The sequence below is a fragment of the Neodiprion pinetum genome, chromosome 5 (assembly GCF_021155775.2).
Source record: "Neodiprion pinetum isolate iyNeoPine1 chromosome 5, iyNeoPine1.2, whole genome shotgun sequence".
Classification (NCBI taxonomy): domain Eukaryota; kingdom Metazoa; phylum Arthropoda; class Insecta; order Hymenoptera; family Diprionidae; genus Neodiprion; species Neodiprion pinetum.
In genome coordinates this window covers 30,437,119-30,455,048 of record NC_060236.1, presented here as the reverse complement: position 1 = coordinate 30,455,048, position 17,930 = coordinate 30,437,119, and the positions used below count along the sequence as shown (strand labels likewise).

Below are 17,930 nucleotides of genomic sequence, written 5' to 3'. Positions count from 1 at the left end.
ACGAAACTAGCTCCTTCACCTGTGTCCAAACCATTCAATTATGCCGATTAACAAAGGAAAGAATCATGCGTGATAAAAAATGTACGAGAAATGGGGATCGGTAACAGTGGAATAAGAATAAATGGTTACAGAATCCTGTAAGTAGGTAGTACTTAAAAATCGCGAATTATTATCGTTACAGGTATAATAGTTTGAAAAGGACTAGACTAACTCAATTGCCTTGAAATATTAATCTTACTACCCGCAGCAGTTCATCCTTATTTCATATTCCTATAATTACCCTCCCCCCACCCCCCTCACTCTCTCTCTCTCTCTCTCTCTCTCTATCTCTCTTTCTCCCACCCTCCCTCCCTCTCTTTTTGTCTTCTTCTTTCATTGCATATAATGAAACTTAACGAGCGTCACTAGCATTCACGGTCTATTTTATTACACCACTTTATATTCGCACAGTCAACCAGCAACAAAGTTTACTGCACTGAATTTTACGATAAAATTTAGTTAAGACACCTGAATTTGTAGCCTCGTCAACGCAGCAGCTAAAAGATATCAAGTATCAGGACAAGAAATATCTTTCGAACTTTTTCCACGTTCCATGGAATGAACAATCCTCCATCTCGTTTATCTATTGACAATTAAAATGACGTTAAACATTCAATTGTACCACATTTTTCTGTAATGTCAACGATACTGACAACCGTTGTCGTAGTAAGAAATATTTTTTCTCGGTTCAACGTTGAAGCCAATTTTCTGTTGCTGAGTATTTTACTTACAAAAATACTTTACCCCGGTCTGTATTGAAGGGCCGATTTCGGTCGAGAATAAACCGACCAGTCGGTTCATATTAATTGCCATATAACTTAGGTGTTTACTGCACATGTGACGTGATGAGAAACATGCATTACAAAAGTCTGGATATGATCCAAGATGGCTCAAAAGCTGCAGCAGGTCAGGGCATTGAGATTTTGAGTGGTCCGTTTGCAATGGTCGGGTTTTAAGAAAACTCTATACATACATATATGAACGACACTGGTTTTATGTTCGAAAAAGAAAACTGACCCAAGTTGAAACTGCTGCCTTAGTCACGAAGCCTTCTGTACCTCTCTTGGGAATTTACAGACGAAAGAGAAACGCAGATGTGACGGCGAAGCGATCTCATCTCGTTCAATATTAAATTCACCTAACACAAGACATCTCGAGAGAGCGAAAGAGAGAGACATAGATAGATAGATAGATATTTTATTTATGTCAATCGCAATATTAGACAATATGTATTAGACCCTGCACAATCACTGGGTATAACAAAAAAAGGGGTAGAGAGAGGGGGGGAGAGAGAGAGAGAGAGAGAGAGAGAGAGAGAAATAGAGGAAAAAAGGAAAACGATATCCAGCCTCTTGTTAATTGAGTTTGTAGTACCGCCAGCACGCTGGAGTTAGTCAAAACGCTAAAATCCTTAATTTGGGTCGAGTCTAAAATAAACGTCTTGCGTTTTTTTTTTTTTTTTTTTAGAAAAACGCAGAGACAGTTAAAATTCGAATTTGTCATTCGCACGTAGCCGCCGTTCATCACTTAATCTATACTACTCGTCTGACGGACGCCGTCCAAACAATTGTCACATGTTAATGAGGGTGTAAAGAGTCCAGGGCTATACCGTGCAGACGTACTCGTCAAGTTCCCATAGTCTCCAAAACAAATCAAGAAAGAAAGAAAAACTAGTCCGCGGTATTTTTTTCTTTCAATTTTTGTTTTGGTCATCGCAGTACGACATTGTACAAGCAATGACCCGATAATGATGAACCGACGTCATATGCAGCAGGTATGCAACGACGATGATCAAACATATCGATGACACAATAATGACAATAGTAACAACCGCAACTATCCATAACTCGACTGGTAAATCTCGTACTATTTGTAATTCTTAAGCATAGATCGTAAATCCGCGTCCGTCCGCCAACTTAACGGCGGAATCGACGTTGTTTTGCTAGAGTTTCTACTTCCGGAAGCGGGTGTCCTCAGTCCGGAAGTTGGCGCTGTTACCGGCACAGCGTTTTGCTGCTGTTGCTGTTGCTGTTGCTGCTGCTGCTGCTGCTGTTGTTGAGAGTCATTTTTTTCACCAGGCGGTTTGGGCAGCCTCCTCCTAAGCCAGTTGTGCTTCAACGCCTTATTCGGCGTCATCCGAAGCTCGGGATCCCACTCTAGGCACTTTCGTATGAAGTCGAGAAAGTAGGCGTCTTCGCATCCCTTCAGCGCCCTCTTCAGCTCCTTCGATCCTGGAGGACCCCTTCTTTTCCCCCGACGCGAGAGGCCGCCACTGAGCATTGTCGTCCCGTCGCTCATCGTAGTTGCCGTGCAGTACCTCGGGTACCCCTTCGAGCTTATGAAGTTCCGCGACCTCTTAGCACTGTCGAGCAACCTCTGAGGCGGCATGCCCAGCAGCTCTATTATGCAGGCCAGCTGATCGGCCTCGTCTTCGCCTGGTAGGAGGGGGAAACCGGTGAACATCTCCGCCAGTATACAACCCAGACTCCACATGTCAATCGGCATCCCGTATCTAGCTCCCAATATCACTTCGGGCGCTCGGTAAAATCTGCTCTGTATATACGTGTACACTCGTTGGTGTTCGTAACAGCTTGAGCCGAAATCAATCACCTGGGAACAGATTATACAAGGAGAGGTTAGATACATTCGGCATTTTTCATCGGCAACTTAGGCGGATAAACCAAAGATTTGGTTTGTTTTTACACCGAGAGCTGAAACAGTGAAACTCGGCATGACGAGCGATCGACTCCCGAACACAAAATAATCCAACTCTACTGGTAGGCGAGATTGGAACACGTCGCAGGGTTGCCAACTTGGATCGAAACGGGGTGTGAGATGTGAAACTCTTCCGCGTCAATTGGCGAATTGATGATAATAAGAGTTTTCCTAGCCTCCTTGAATCACTACGTCAACTATCCGAAATACGGTTAACCTAAAAACATTCGCGTCACCGACGTAACCTCAACGAGCTCCGTTTGACAGCTGAATTATTTTGAGTTGGCAAACCTGCGTTAAAAGACGATAAATCTCGCGCATGCGCAATGAGACGCTCGATCAGCCAAGTTTCACAGTTTCATCTCGACAGACCTAGAAACAGTAAATTCTTAGCCTTCGTATACCGGGCCGCGATTTCCCGTTTAACGAGATTATTATAACTACTCTGACGCTGGTTCCATTATTAAGGCATGTCTATCTATAGTCGAGAAGAAAAAGACGACACTGTGCGTATGTCGCGAAACAAATTTTCCACTCGCCTAGCCTGCGTGCGCGACTCGGAGAGAAGAAAATCTGTACCAATTATAGCATTGAAAGCAACAAATCATTGCTGATGGTTTGCGCGTGGGTGTACATGAGATTACACGTTTTTCACCACGGAGTTATGTCACGACTGTGTTGTAACGTGTTTGAAGAAATCTAACGGATCTTTTGCAGATTAATAGGTCGTTAATTCCTCATGACAAGTTCGATTATTTTTACTCAACAACGAAGGTGGCTGATTTTGAACAACGGTAGAATTAAGTTTTACAATATTATACTATTTTACCTATCGAATTAGTATTTAAATTGCAAATGAAAAACGATCGCAAACTATAGTCCGAAAGGCTGCGATCAATGATTCGAAAAAAGATAATATAAATCTTTTTTACATTTCCTCAGCTGGTTGTCCAACAACTTTCTAGATGTCTGTTTTTAGTCCCTGAGATATTAGGTTGGTTAGAAAAAGTTTAGTATGAAAAAACATGTACAAATTAGTGCTATGAGATTAATCGATAGCTTCGATTAATCATTTTTTTCGATTAATCGATTAATCGAAGTTGCCTAATAATAATTCTGCAGCTCAATCGGTACATGAATCGAAACTGCCGATTAATCGAAACCGTTGATTAATCGATTAATTAGAAAAACGACCAATCGAAGCTGCCGATTAATCGATCAATCGCACAGCAATACTACAAATAACTTGGGAGATAAAAAACAGTTTATCAAACATCGTATCAAACGGCAGGTCAACATCACCTTTGGATTTCATCGAATAGCGCCTCTATTGATCTGGTGAAATTTGGCTAGACTTCATCCACACGAAATAGATTCAGTAAACTGTACGAATCAATATATTTGAAGCTAACAGATGCCGCTCAATTATTTAGATAATATAATTAAACCACTATCTGCCTGTTATTTCTAAGCAAATTTAAGAAACCAACATCGATACTTCGTACATGCGTAAAGTATCTTTCGTTAATATACATATATTTGCAATGAAGGATAGTGGCCTCCTTAAATACAAAACGTTCCTCTATTAAAGGGGTCTACAAATTGGTTCTGTTAAATAAAAAAAAAAAATAGGAAAAAAAAAAAGTTTTCACAGAGCGTCGTTGCACGTCTGCCAAGTTTTCACTCACTAGATGTAAGCAAAGGGGGGGGAAGAAAAAAAAACGTGCAGATATGTCTACGGGTCTATGATCCCGTCGTCGAGGTGGAGAAGTACACCACGTGCGAAAACTAGTCCAGACGCGATATGTATTATATATTTTCGCTAGTTGTTAGAATTCTTAGATGATGCCAGTGGTCGTCGTTCTCGTGTTTTATTATTAGGTATGTAGGTACAGTCTTACATTTTCTGATGCAGGAGATTCGCACGGTAGGATAAAACGTAACTATAATACTTCAAGTATAATAATCCCCGACATTTTTTTTTTTTTTTCTTTTTTTTCCTACTATTACACGTCCGCAAAAGTTTGTATGCAAATTTTATTACACTTGCAAACCGTTATTCACTTTCACCAGAGCTTGCAAGCTCGAAGCATATACATATATGTATATTAGGATATTGGCGAAAGAAATGATAAGCCTGTGTAAGAAATATTAGAATGTTTCAAATTGGAGCAATATTTTTATTATCTTTTTGCCGAAACGAGGTCTGAACATTAGTCTTTACCACCTAGTATATGTGAAAAAAAAATAAAAAAAAAAAATTGCACCTTATCTAAAACGTAGTCTAATATATATATATATATATATAACATCAACACTATTATATTCATGTTACACTTTATGTCTATTAATAACCACAAGAGATTTCCGGTTCAGATGGAGAGGAGAAAAGAAATAATAAACGATTGAAATAGATCGGAGGTGAGGTCTAACAATCAACTACGGAAGTTGAAATTCACATGGTGGTTTATCTTTGTGTACAAAGAACCAATTATGTCAACCGGAATAAATAAACCTGAGTATTACGTCAAGGACGTTAAGTGATTATTTTTTATTACTTTTTATTTTTCTCTTTTCCAAGCCCTAACTAAAATAGTTGATAATTCAAACTTGCCGAGTCACGGTATACACAACGTAAAGAAACCTTACTTCGCAAAGTCTAATCATTAAAATGGATCAATTAACATTTCTATTAAACTCTTTGGCTCTTGTATTCAAGTTTACATATATATTTCAATAATAATAATAACAATGATATTAATAATACAATCAATGAGCGATAAAGGGATGGGAGAAAATGATCGGGTCATCACAGTGCCGGTTAATTACTGTTTCTTTGAATCCAATTAGCAAAGCCCCTCAATTTCCAATTTCTTCATTATAACAACAACACGAGTAAAACGAAACGTGGATTATAAATATTTTAATTTTTGTTTCCATTTTTACCGTTCAATATTTATGTACGTATTACGATGCATGTTATTAATATATTATATGTATGTATGCATTCAGCTCACAGAGCTTATTACTGAAAATAATTTATCTTTATACGTGGCAAACGGTATACGCAGGCATAAGTCCGAATGTATTATATATATATATGTGTGTACAAATGTATATACATAAACGCACACACCGTTACCTTATGAATTTCAAGCACAGTTATTTTCGTGGTCCCACATTGATTTTATCGATTCGACTAAAATACGTATAAATGTGTCCCTTCTCAGTTGAAATATATCACAAGTATATAAGATACACTGTATTGAACATAGATATGAGTGTATACCGTATATAACTCTATGTACGTATGTAAATTATTTTATTGTTTCAGATTAGAGAAATATTTTCGTCCCCCCCCTTTTTATGTTTTTGCTCTTACAAGATCTGAACATTAGTTTTTTGACGAATTAGAAAATCACCGCGAATGCGAGGCATTTTATAAGACTGTGCGATGAAAATGATTGTTTTGCAAGATTTTACGACAAAAAAAACTGAAAGCTTGAATTAGTGAGGACGTTTCTTTTTATTTTTAAGAATATCAATTTTTCAACAACGTAACAATTAAACTATATAAAATAAATCGAACTGCCGGGGGAAAGTAGGCTGTCTGAGGATTGCAAACGCGGTATATATATATAAATATATGTATCGGAATTGTAAGTATATGATATGTACACTTGGGGACAACGAATCTGAGACCGCTAATTTTTTACACTAGACAGTTATGTTGGCAACGCAGGGAAACCTACAGCGCCACAGTCGGCCGAGCGCGAAACAAACTCAATCTCAATAAACGTAACATAACCCATGACCGTCGAATCTAACCTTAGAATACGTGTCAATCTAACAAGTCGTTATACCCGCGGTATTTTATCTTTGGTTGCGGAACTGATTCGAGAAATTGTGTGGAATCCTTTTCATCGTTCATCTAGCATATCCAGAGATTATAACGATCGTTCTACGATACGATAATAAATCCGTTATAGATCAACACTCATTTACCTTATATATGTTCCGGAATCTATATAATTCTATTGACATATCTATAGATAAGACACGGATACTTGTACATACATAGTAACCCAAGATAGTCAATATTCAGATACTTGAAATGTCCGTCTGCAGCAAATCTCTTGCTTTTGATAAGAATAAAAATATTAAGTTATAACGGGTACAAAATTTGTTTTCATTTAATAATCAGAACTGTATTCTGTCTATGTATATATATATATACACCGTTTTTTAAAACATATTTTCAATGTTTAGCATAGCCGAAAAATCTAAATATAAAATTTCGTGTGTATAATCACTGCTGACGGAGAGTAAAAATACTGGAGAAAGGTCGATGATTGGTTGCTATAAACGATTAGAAAACCGTTTAGATGTGCGAATTGAAGAGTTTCATTAAACGCGGTCCAACCGCTAATCTTTGTGATTCTTTTCGTCTTTTGTATTACTTCTTATCCGCGCTGCTCGATTGTCCGGCAATTAATTAAGAATTGTTCGATCAATCCTATGACGAATGAATCGAAAAGAAGAAAGACCGCGAATAATATATTGTACACGCGGAAGAAGAAAACTTATTTAAATCCCAACGACGATGATAATGATAAAAAAAAAAAAAAAAAAAAAACAAATATATTTTACAATAACACGGAGTACGTTGTACTGCGTAGTGTTAATCAAACCTTGAGTATTATTATACACTATACAGATTTATAAAGCAATGACTGTACAGTGTAAAGCGATGTAGTATCAAGGTCATCGGTCGCGTACTACTTGCAAGAGTAGCAAATTAATAAAAAATTAAAAAAATAAATATATATTCGTACACAGGCTTATATCGTAGGGTATACGAACTCTTTGAATATGGTCTCATACGCAACATCATCGAGTTGAATGTGTCTCTTGTTTCACGTAGCTCATTGACGACCGATGGATTGAGTTATTAATTTAACTAGGTCAAAGACAATGCAGGGGAATTTGAGAGTTAATAAAATCCTCACGTGCATAATTATTATTAGTCCGGTATCGCGATCCAATCGTCAAGGTTAAGAAACCGGAAGAACGAGTAGAAGAGGTGCTGTAATGGTTCATTGTTATACTGTCCAAAACTAGAAATTATTCCAATTTTTCTGTTCAATTAGTTCTTTTTCCTCAAGGAGAAAAAAAAAAAAAAACAATTGTATCGATTTTTTTTTGTTATTCTTACGTGTTACAAGTATACGTAAACAATTGCACAAGGTGAAACGAAAATGAATCCTGTAGATTAATACATTTAACACGTTTCAAATGAAATTCAATTCTTAATGTTGTGAATTAGAAGAATTATTTACTATCAGTGCGCTATAATACAAAAAATTCGTCAACTAACGGTAGAAATCATAACTGCATTAACGTAACTCAGTTTTGTTTGTATATACAGCTGTCTTAGCTTAGCTTTCAATGACGCGCGATAATCGAAGGAGAGAATGTGGACTATAAAAAAAAAGGGGTGTAAAAAAGAATGAAAATATCTTTACGATCGGCAATTTGAACAACCTGAAAAACTGACCGGAAGAAGCGTCTGTAACAGACGACGTTGCCAGGCCAATAAAAGCAGAAGTTGACGGAAGAAGAAGCAAAAAATTAGCCTAACTCGAAACGGAAAGAAGAGATTCTAAATCCGTCGCGCAGAGAGTTGAAACAAATTTTACGATAACCGCGGCATTAGGAACGAGTATTTTTACTCGTATACTCTTGAAATTTGTTTTATATACAAGAGAAGAACGAAAGAAAACACGAGGAATTAAACACATCGAATAATTGATTTGCACGAAGAGAAACGACAGTTAAAAAAAAAAATAATAATAATAATCATCTAAATTGAAAAAAAGCAAGATTGCAACCTGTTTTTAGTTCTGCGGCTGTGGTATTAAGAGGATGGTATAATCAATGTTTACCGACCGAGTAGAACATCAGTTATTTTGACTACTATCGGAACCTATGTAATTATACATCATGTAATGCTGGACAGAAGACGAAAATAATGCCATAAAATGTAGTCCTCTGATCGAATAACTGCTAATTGTAAGTAAAATATTTCCTGCCGTTATTCTCGCAACATAACAATTTGAGATTTATTCTCAGTCGTAATTTCATGTCAGTGATGTTCAGGTTCTGATTATAGTAAAAATAATAGATATTCTACTCGACCGGCAAGGACTGACTATAGCCAAAATAAGGGACATTTTTCTCGGTCGGTAAGGACTGTCTACAACCAGAATAAGGGACATTTTACTCGGTCGATAAAGACTGACCGTAGCCAAAATAAGGGATGTTTTGCTCGGTCAGTAAGGATCGTCTAAAACCAAAATAAGGGACATTTTACTCGGTCGGTAACGAGTGCCTATGGCATCCTCTTAACGGAACACGTGAGCGCGATACTGAAACACCCTGTAAAAATACAAGTGACATATTATATATGTATACGCCAGAGTATAATATACGTTATAATTTCTTAGCCTCGACACTATATCCCCGGCAGTGTTGTGAGGTCACAACAAAGTTGTCGGTTACCAAGAGGACTGGCAAAACCAGTTTGCGACAGTAATCTGGAATTGAATTTAGCAAAGAGTCATAAGGGCAGCTTTGCAGCAGGTAAGGCAAAAGATGTGTACAGCAAGCAGCAGCAACAAAACATCGCCGTCGAAGATTGACGACTACCGACCAAGCAATAAATAAACATGACAAAAAAAAATCATTATTTCAAACACAACACAACGGGACATGTACACGTGTCCATAAATAAATTGTGTAAATATGACGGTGAATATTAGCTTAAATGCGCGACGATAAATGTCAAAGGATAAAGAAAAATGCAAACTTATACATTAATTGCAAATATTTACTGCATCCCCAAATCATAGAAAATAAAATATAACGTCTTACAGATGTTAATGTGATATAATCAAAATTACTTTGAAGTAACTTAGTTTCCAACGAGATATACGAGCGTCATAATAATCTGTACTACTGTACTATGGTTTACTAAAGTTTCAAACCATCTTTATAAATTTGAGAGATAAAAATATTTCTCAAAAATGCATCGCGACGTTAAAGTCACAAAGGTCAACCTCGTCATTCTGTCGCTTCAAATTGATTCGATAAACTTGTATTTGACACTTCACGGACAAATCGGCCGTTTATTAAATTTTATTAGGATTGGGCAGCAGCAACGGCAAGCGTATTGGATTTAAAAGAAAAAGAATTTTTCCGCGCTATAGGAATTGAAAGCCAGCGGACATGCAGAAGAGGAGTAATTCCGAGTGCAATAAATAGAACTGTGGATATATTTTATCAAGCCGCTTTCTATTGCCAAGAAAAAATTTCGGGATTTTGAAATTGATAAATTGATGCAAAACTTAGCAGAAAATACTGTATAGAATAGAATTAACTTCGATAATGTAATAAATTTAAAATAGCAACGACAATATCGACGATAATAATAATAATAATAATAATAATAAAAATAACAACAACAACAACGACAACGACACAACGACAAAAATCTAATGACAAGGAAACAAAATTAGGATAGGCCAGTTTATTCCCAGGAAGTCTTTCGTCCGAAGCTGTCTAAAAATATAACATGCATACATACAGCAGTTAAACAACTCGACCGTGAGTAAGTGTGTATGTATAGGTATATGTATAGTTAAACATAAAGGAGAAGAATAAAAGGAAAGGAAAGAAATGAGAAAGGAATATAAATAGATGGCTGTCAGAATTCAGTGTTTTTTCTTCAGTTACCGGAAAATCGTTTCTTTGTTCTTCGCTCGCATCTTTGCACACAGGTTTTACTTGTGACTCGTTGTCTTTTTCCGTAGAGATATTATAAAGTGTATGAGAAATCTTACGTTGAAAATGATAATCATACTTGTAAATTCGAACACCAGTAAGGACAAAGAAGAAAATCTAATAAGATAGAGGTGAAAAAAAAAAATGCTTCTTTTAACCCTCGAGTCACGCATTATTGTGCCGAGTCAACTTTTATAACAAGATGGTATTCTACGGTTTTCATGGTCGCTGATTGCGGATATGAAATCAGATTTCAAAATTTGAAGATGGCGGACAAAAATTTCAAATTTAATCAAATCCGGCCGAAAAACTTTAGGCAGTTTTCGGGGTCGCTGATTACAAATCTGAAATTAGATTCTGAAAATTCAAAATGGCGGATCCTATGTGGTGGACGAAAATTTGAAATTTGATCGAATACGGTCAACACACTCCATGTTTGGATTCGCCATACTGAATTTTCGATATCTGGTTTCAGACTCGTAATCGGCGAACCCAAAAACTCCTGGACAGAGTTTTTTCTCCGGATTCGATTGAATTTCAAATTTCCATCCACCATATTGCATCCGCCAATCTTGAATTTTCAAAATCTATATTCAGATTCGTAATTAGAGGCCCCGAACACTGATACATATTTTCCAATCAATTTGTTTCTAACAATAACAAGTTACATTATATCGCAACAATCACTTTCGAGTATTGAAAACCTATTAGTATACTATCAGAAATAGAAAAAAACCGCAAAGAAATGTGTTGAAAAGTTCTTTAAATATACAAAAAATGGATATAAAATAGGTGGTAAGAATACTTACCACTATGACTCGAAGGGTAAAGGACATTCTCGAAAGATGAGGTATAGATAACTTTTTTAAGTACGTATAGTAGATATATATATGCATATATATGTATATACATATCTATATTACTCGGGAAGCTTTAAGTACAGTATATTTATAGAAGTGGTACACATTTAGACGGGAAACCCGAGGAAGAAAAGAAAGAAAAGAGAAGAGAGGGTGCCATAAGTTTTCCCCTAGCCTAGACCAAAGATTCACCCAGAGCACACTCTATCTATATTTTGAAAGGAGAAAATAATACTTTTACTCGGAGAGAGGAACTCGGGAGGGTTCATTTCTCAGCCAAAGACATTCGCGGTCTGTTCCTAAAACGGATTAACTTGAAGCTCTCCGAGAAGTCGAAAGAATCATGAAAATTGGGAGACAATCGAATCTCAAGCGTCGATAAAGTAGATATTCGTTTTACCAGGATTCTTTTTTTTTTTTTTTATCGTACACCTAACGAAGTTGACTGATCTTTCAAAGTACTGTGCATAATGCGCACTATTGAAAAGACTCTTTTACCAAACATGAATACCAAAGAATAGTTAAGTTTCATTAGTAGATCGGACCAATTTGTGCAAAGTATTTTTCAGATAAATACGAGTACAATTAACACAGCATGCAAAAATAATTGAAATTGTACTGTCAGTGTTAAATATTCACTAATTATTGAATAAAATATCACAGTACTTTTCACAGATCAGCACAGTGTGTCAAATCAATATGACGTCAGAGAACTTCTTACTAGAGACAAATTGATTTATTTTTGTTATTCTTTCTCGTTTATGGTGCAAACTTGAGATGAGAAGAAATATTGTAATTATTGTACAGAAGTAGATTTTATCTTGAATGAAAATTTTGAATCCGAAAGATGTAAAATCTTGAAATGACTAATTCATCGATGACAGCGTCGAGGCGTAAAGAGACATTATCCATAAATTCTGATGCTTGTGTGATGTCACTTTGAAAGGCTAAGTAAGTAGTCTACTACCGCCTCACTGAAAGCGTCTTATTAGAAAATCTGCTTGAGTTGAGTTCTGCTCTTTAAAGATTCCCCCTTTAAGGTGTGCATGTTTCTATATATGCAACCACTCGCAGACAGCAGCCGTTCATTAAAGTCACCGTCGTACAACTGAAATCCAAGGTTTTATTTCTTCAACAGTATGAAGAGTTTATTTCCGGGAAGAATTTTCATTTCTTTACTCATTGGGATTTTTCAAAATATACTGCTGTTTCGAGTATAAAAATAAACCAGCAGCACTATTCGTGTCACACGCACGGTGGGTAGTTAAGTGTGCTTTTAAAGAGTAGTTGAACAAGGAATCAAGTCAGTTTACACCCTCAACCCTTAATTTCAGAATCATCGTTTCGCAACGAAGTTACCATTTTATCGCTTTGGTTGGATGTTTAATTCGTGATTTTGAAAAGCGTCTTCAACGTCAAGTATATCTCTCCACTTTCATGTGAAATATAATACAATTTAATACAAAGGGCTTGATTGAAGAACCGTAGACAATTTATACAAAATAACGACAGAGCGATGGATCGAATGTGAAACTACAACAATAGTCGAAGTTCGAACTTGACTGTGAGAGATACATCCGACACATTTGTACTTGAATACAATTGAGCCAATCAATAAAACAGTGAGTACTGTATAATATGAATATAAACTGACCTTGATACCGCTGCGTCCCTGTTGTTTGAGGAGGACGTTTTCAGGCTTCATGTCGCAGTGAATGATTTTGTTCTTATAGAGAGCGTCGAGGCACTGTAGCAGAGAGTGTGAAAACTTTCTAACAAGAGCGAGGCTGAAGCCTTGAAACTTGTTCTTCTTAATGAGTTCGTAAAGATTAATACTAAGCAGTTCGAAGGTGATGCACATATGATTTCTGAACGAAAACGAATCGTACATGTGTATAATGTTCATTGTATTGTCCTTATCCTGTTCCTTCAAATTCTTCAATATTCTAATCTCCTCCTGAGCCTGTCGATAGAATCTCTTCTCGTTCCTGACCATCTTAAGCGCGACGTGTTCCTGGGTCTTGTGATCATAGGCCTTGACGACCTGACCAAACGAACCCTTGCCGATTACCTTGAGTACCTCATATCTGTAGGCTACGTGATCGTGAGTGATGTGAATGTACGATCCCTGGTCGTTGTCGTACCCGTTGTTGTTAGCAGCGATCCCGATGATCCCCGGTCGCTTCTTAGCGTTAGCTCCGATGTAGTATATCTGCGGATAGTTGAATATCTCGTGATGTTCATGCGGCGTAAGGTACTTCATGTAGAGTTTCATAACTGTGTCGGGAGTCGCGATTGTTGTCGCAGGCTTTCCGCCAACCGTAGAGTTTCCTTCCGTCCTGCCATTTTTCACCATAGGACTGCTCGACTGGCTGTTTGGTTGGGAATGGGAATTGTGGCAGCTAGAATTGTGGCTCGTATGGCTCGTGTGAGAACTCAGGCTGATGTTCAGGCTGTCCGAATTGCTAGGAAGGTTTTGCAGGCTGTTGTTAGCGCTCGAACCCAAACTTGGCAAGTGCGTACTTCCGTGCGCCGAGTGACTCTGGGGCGATTCACCCTGTTTCAAGACTAGACTGCCCCCTTTTAACGGGGGCAAGTGGTTACTTTCGTTTGTCGAGATGTATGTCTGCGTCGATATCGCGTTCGATGGTACAAACGCGTTCGGTCTTGATAGCGGCATCTCGATAAAACTACTAACTAGTGCTAAGCTAGTCATTTGTGCCCATTTAGAATTGTAATTTTTTTTTTGTAATATTTAATATTTATCGCGTTCTTCCCTTCGGTTAGTATTTATTCTATCCTGCTCATATTTATTACAATGATTTTTTTTTTTTTTTTGTTTAGAAAAATTATTATGTATTTATTTTATTTAATTATATCGTCGAAGGGAAAAACTTTTTACTTCGGCTTATTTAAAACGTGATAGAGAGATTTGTTGTTAAGTTTTCAGTCTCAATTTTACGGTAATATATTTGTTCGATTATTATACTGATAGGCGAGACGCGGATGTTCACTTTAAATGAGAAGAAAAAACAAAACAAAAAACCGAGAACAGAGCTTTTCTATTTTTCTTTTTCCTCTTGTTTCTACACCTGCTGTCTTGCGATATTTAAGTTGTGTGACTGTGGTTTATTGAGATCGTCGATTGCAGAGGCAGTAGCGTTGGTTTATATCACGATTTCAAAAGTGTTTCTTTCCCTCTTTATTTTTTTTTTTTTTTTTTTTTGGAATTTTTTTGTTGTTTTCTTTTTACAACGAAAAAGAAAAATGAAGATGAAACGATTGGACAAGTACTTTCAATGAAATAATTTAAATAGAGAGAAATAAAACGAAACAAAAACAAGTAATGAAGTGTCAAACGAAAAATAAAACGATGCAAAAAATGTGGTAGACTAGACGAAGTTTGAATCTATTTTCTTCAAACAGAGATACTTGCGCGTTTTTATTATGAAAATCGTAACGTATAAAAAGATCACGGAAATCGGTTAGTGTTAGTCTCAATTTGAAATACAAAATATCTATTTCAAATTGCCCGCTTAAATGCAGTAAGGAACTATGGAAAACGAGTTTCTACACTCATATGAAACAACACTTTGAAATAGGATCGTCGATTGTTATTAAAATGTCACTTATGATTCACTTATTTATTTGTTCATTTATTTGAATTAATATTTCCCTTTATTTTCGTTAAACAACAATTAATAAACCGATTGTATTACCTATCTCTTTTGTTTTGTCCGTCGTATATTTTTGAGAAAAAATTTCAAACGTTGATTCGAACGTCTAATTTTATACTCTATGGTAAACGAGGAGGACAAACGCATTATGAGATGCACGCGTTTAGCCGAGAGGTTGTTGGCACGAGGCCGGCCGACCAAGTTTGATGACTTCGCTCCATTCAATTGTTTTTCATTGTTTTTCTCAGTCTCTCCCGCTTCGCGCTTTCTTTATTCTCCTACTATTGTGGTTAATATTATTATTTATTACTTTTATCACCGTCGGAGAACGAAAATAAGTATTCACTATTTAATCGTATCAAATCCGGCGCTCACTTGTTTCTCGGTTTACAGGTAAACAGCAAGAGTGGTCACACTTCCACTTTACTTTTCAATCACGCACACCGTTGAGAACCTGTATCAATATCGATCATTTCTCTTCTCCGCACACAGAGTTACGCGTTAGCGTACGTATAATTTGAAGTGTCAATATGATCATATGTATTCACCTTAACCCTGGCAGTGCAATATATGTTTCAGTCACGAATTAGATATCCTCCAGTTTTCATTGGTTAAATCCGACAGATTGATTTCTCCGACTTCGTACATCCGAAATTATACGCACGCACACAGACACTCGGTCACTCACTCATTCACTCACACACACGCACGCAATATATCAAACAGCATATGTATATTTATGTATGACTGACAATTCAAGTTACGTGCGTCAAATCTGTTATCATTCGTTCACGTTTTACTTCAGCGTCTTATCTGAGATCGTCGTTCTTCTTTTCGAAAGTTTCGTACGTCGATTATGATTTTATTTATATCATATATTCTTCACAATAAAATTCCTTTGGGCAGTTTTATCACGACTTGAGGTTGAAAAACACCTATCACCATTACCGCGATGATTATCATCAATTGTCTTTGTCTCCGTGTTTCGTTGCGGTACGATATTTCACTTTGCACAATTTTCTATTCGCATATATAAAATTCGCCCTCAAACCGGCGTATTTATGCAAATATATACACATATATATATATTTACGTTAAAAATTTGCTGTATTAATTAATCACATAACGCACACAAAATCGCGTATCCATGCGCGTACTCGAAAAGTTGATAAAAAATTTGAACAATTCATTCGTAATAATTATGATAGATGGACGACTGAGGCCGATTCTTTTGTTTATTTATTATTCATCCCAGACGTCGAATTTCATTCACAGCCGCACACCACCACCACCACACACTCTATTCGGTGTTAAAACGATGTTCGCGATCGGCATATCTGTGCAGGTAGCGGATAGACTTTTCATTTGTCGATTAATACGGATGAGACAAAGGCAACGTCAGTAGAATGAGCATGAACCAGCGGTAGAATGAGAAGGAGGCGGCTTCTTTCTTTTCCTTCTCTTTTTCGATTTCCACCTCGTCGTCGTCGTCGTCCTCGTCATACAACGCACCTCTACTATTATTCAGATGGTCGGGGTCGTTTCTAGCTTCCGACCAACGCCACACACAGTCACTGTCTGCCGTATGATTTCTTGGCCCCTCGTCGAACCCGCGCCAGTTCGCTAACCATCACGCACACCATCCACCATATTTATACTTTTTGTAGCCCCCGTAAGGTGTTGGGTAGACAGAGAGACGGGCGTACGAACAGGGTGTATTTAAGCCCGTTGCGAGAGCTTTCCGCGTTGCACGAGAACATTTATTTGAAAATTCTCCTGTGTTTTTTGTTACTCTTTTATTTCAAACGCGAGACAATATGTCACCACTCTTCTGTTGTTTTTCCCTGTTCAGTCCAGCTCTCTCTCTTTCTATACATCTATCTTGATCGAATTTCTTTGTTTATTCTATCGCTCGGTGTGTTATTGCGTGAAAAGATAATTAATTAACTATTTATTTGATCTTCTTTCTTTTTTTAATTTTATTCGAGTCACTCGAACAAAAGAGGGGAAAACAGACCGAACACGAGTGTAGTGGAGTATCTTTTTTTCTATTCGAAACGTCAAATAGATGTGTGCAGGTACGATATGCATGCATATACGTATACGTATAACCCTAATTGGTCATTATTCTTATTTTGTTTTGTATACGACTCGCGTGTAACTGTACATCCGGCACAGGTGCACTATCTTTTGGTCGTTCTTTCACTAGTTTATTGTGGGGGTGCAAATCAGGGGTTTTCGCGTTCTAGTGTTCCTGTTTCGATTCGGATATTTCAGAGGTGTACCCGTACTTTGTCGGGTACCGTTACGTGCGTCAATTTTTATACTGGGTATTGTCAGGTTACACAGTTTTTCATATATAAACAGGCGAAAATTTGTTAGAAATACTCGAGGCGTGCTCCTTCGGACCGTAAGAAAACGCCAGCTTAATACACCCACGCACACACGCACGCGATCACCGAACCCCGAGGAAGGCCAAAAACCTACTAATGCGATTGCAGAACGTCGCACGAACCCACTATTCGGTCTCTTCTCCGCTCACGGCGCCATCTTGCCGCAAATGTTGTTAACTATACGCGCAGGTTAGCATCTACGTATACAGTGTAGCTGTACATTTTGATGGTTTCTCGTAATATATGTACAGTAAAATGCATAAATGCCTTACCTATACGGATAATTTGTTTTCGGTCTAAAACAAAATGCGAGTTCACTTTGTGTGACGATACAAACAACGTAACATGCAGATAACGTGAGATAATAAATCAAAGTAGCATTCTGTTTCGGACCGAAAGTAAGT

General features: G+C 37.2%; 1 protein-coding gene across 1 annotated transcript; it reads right to left on the bottom strand.

The window, feature by feature from the left end:
* Positions 1 to 365: 365 nt before the first annotated feature.
* On the bottom strand, positions 366 to 17,604 carry LOC124220359 (dual specificity tyrosine-phosphorylation-regulated kinase 2). The gene is made up of 2 exons (XM_046629105.2): positions 13,111 to 17,604; positions 366 to 2,649 (listed from the first exon to the last, which is right to left on the bottom strand). The coding sequence occupies exons 1-2, from the start codon at positions 14,170 to 14,172 to the stop codon at positions 1,906 to 1,908; spliced, it is 1,806 nt and encodes a 601-aa protein (XP_046485061.1). The 5' UTR covers positions 14,173 to 17,604; the 3' UTR covers positions 366 to 1,905.
* Positions 17,605 to 17,930: the final 326 nt, after the last annotated feature.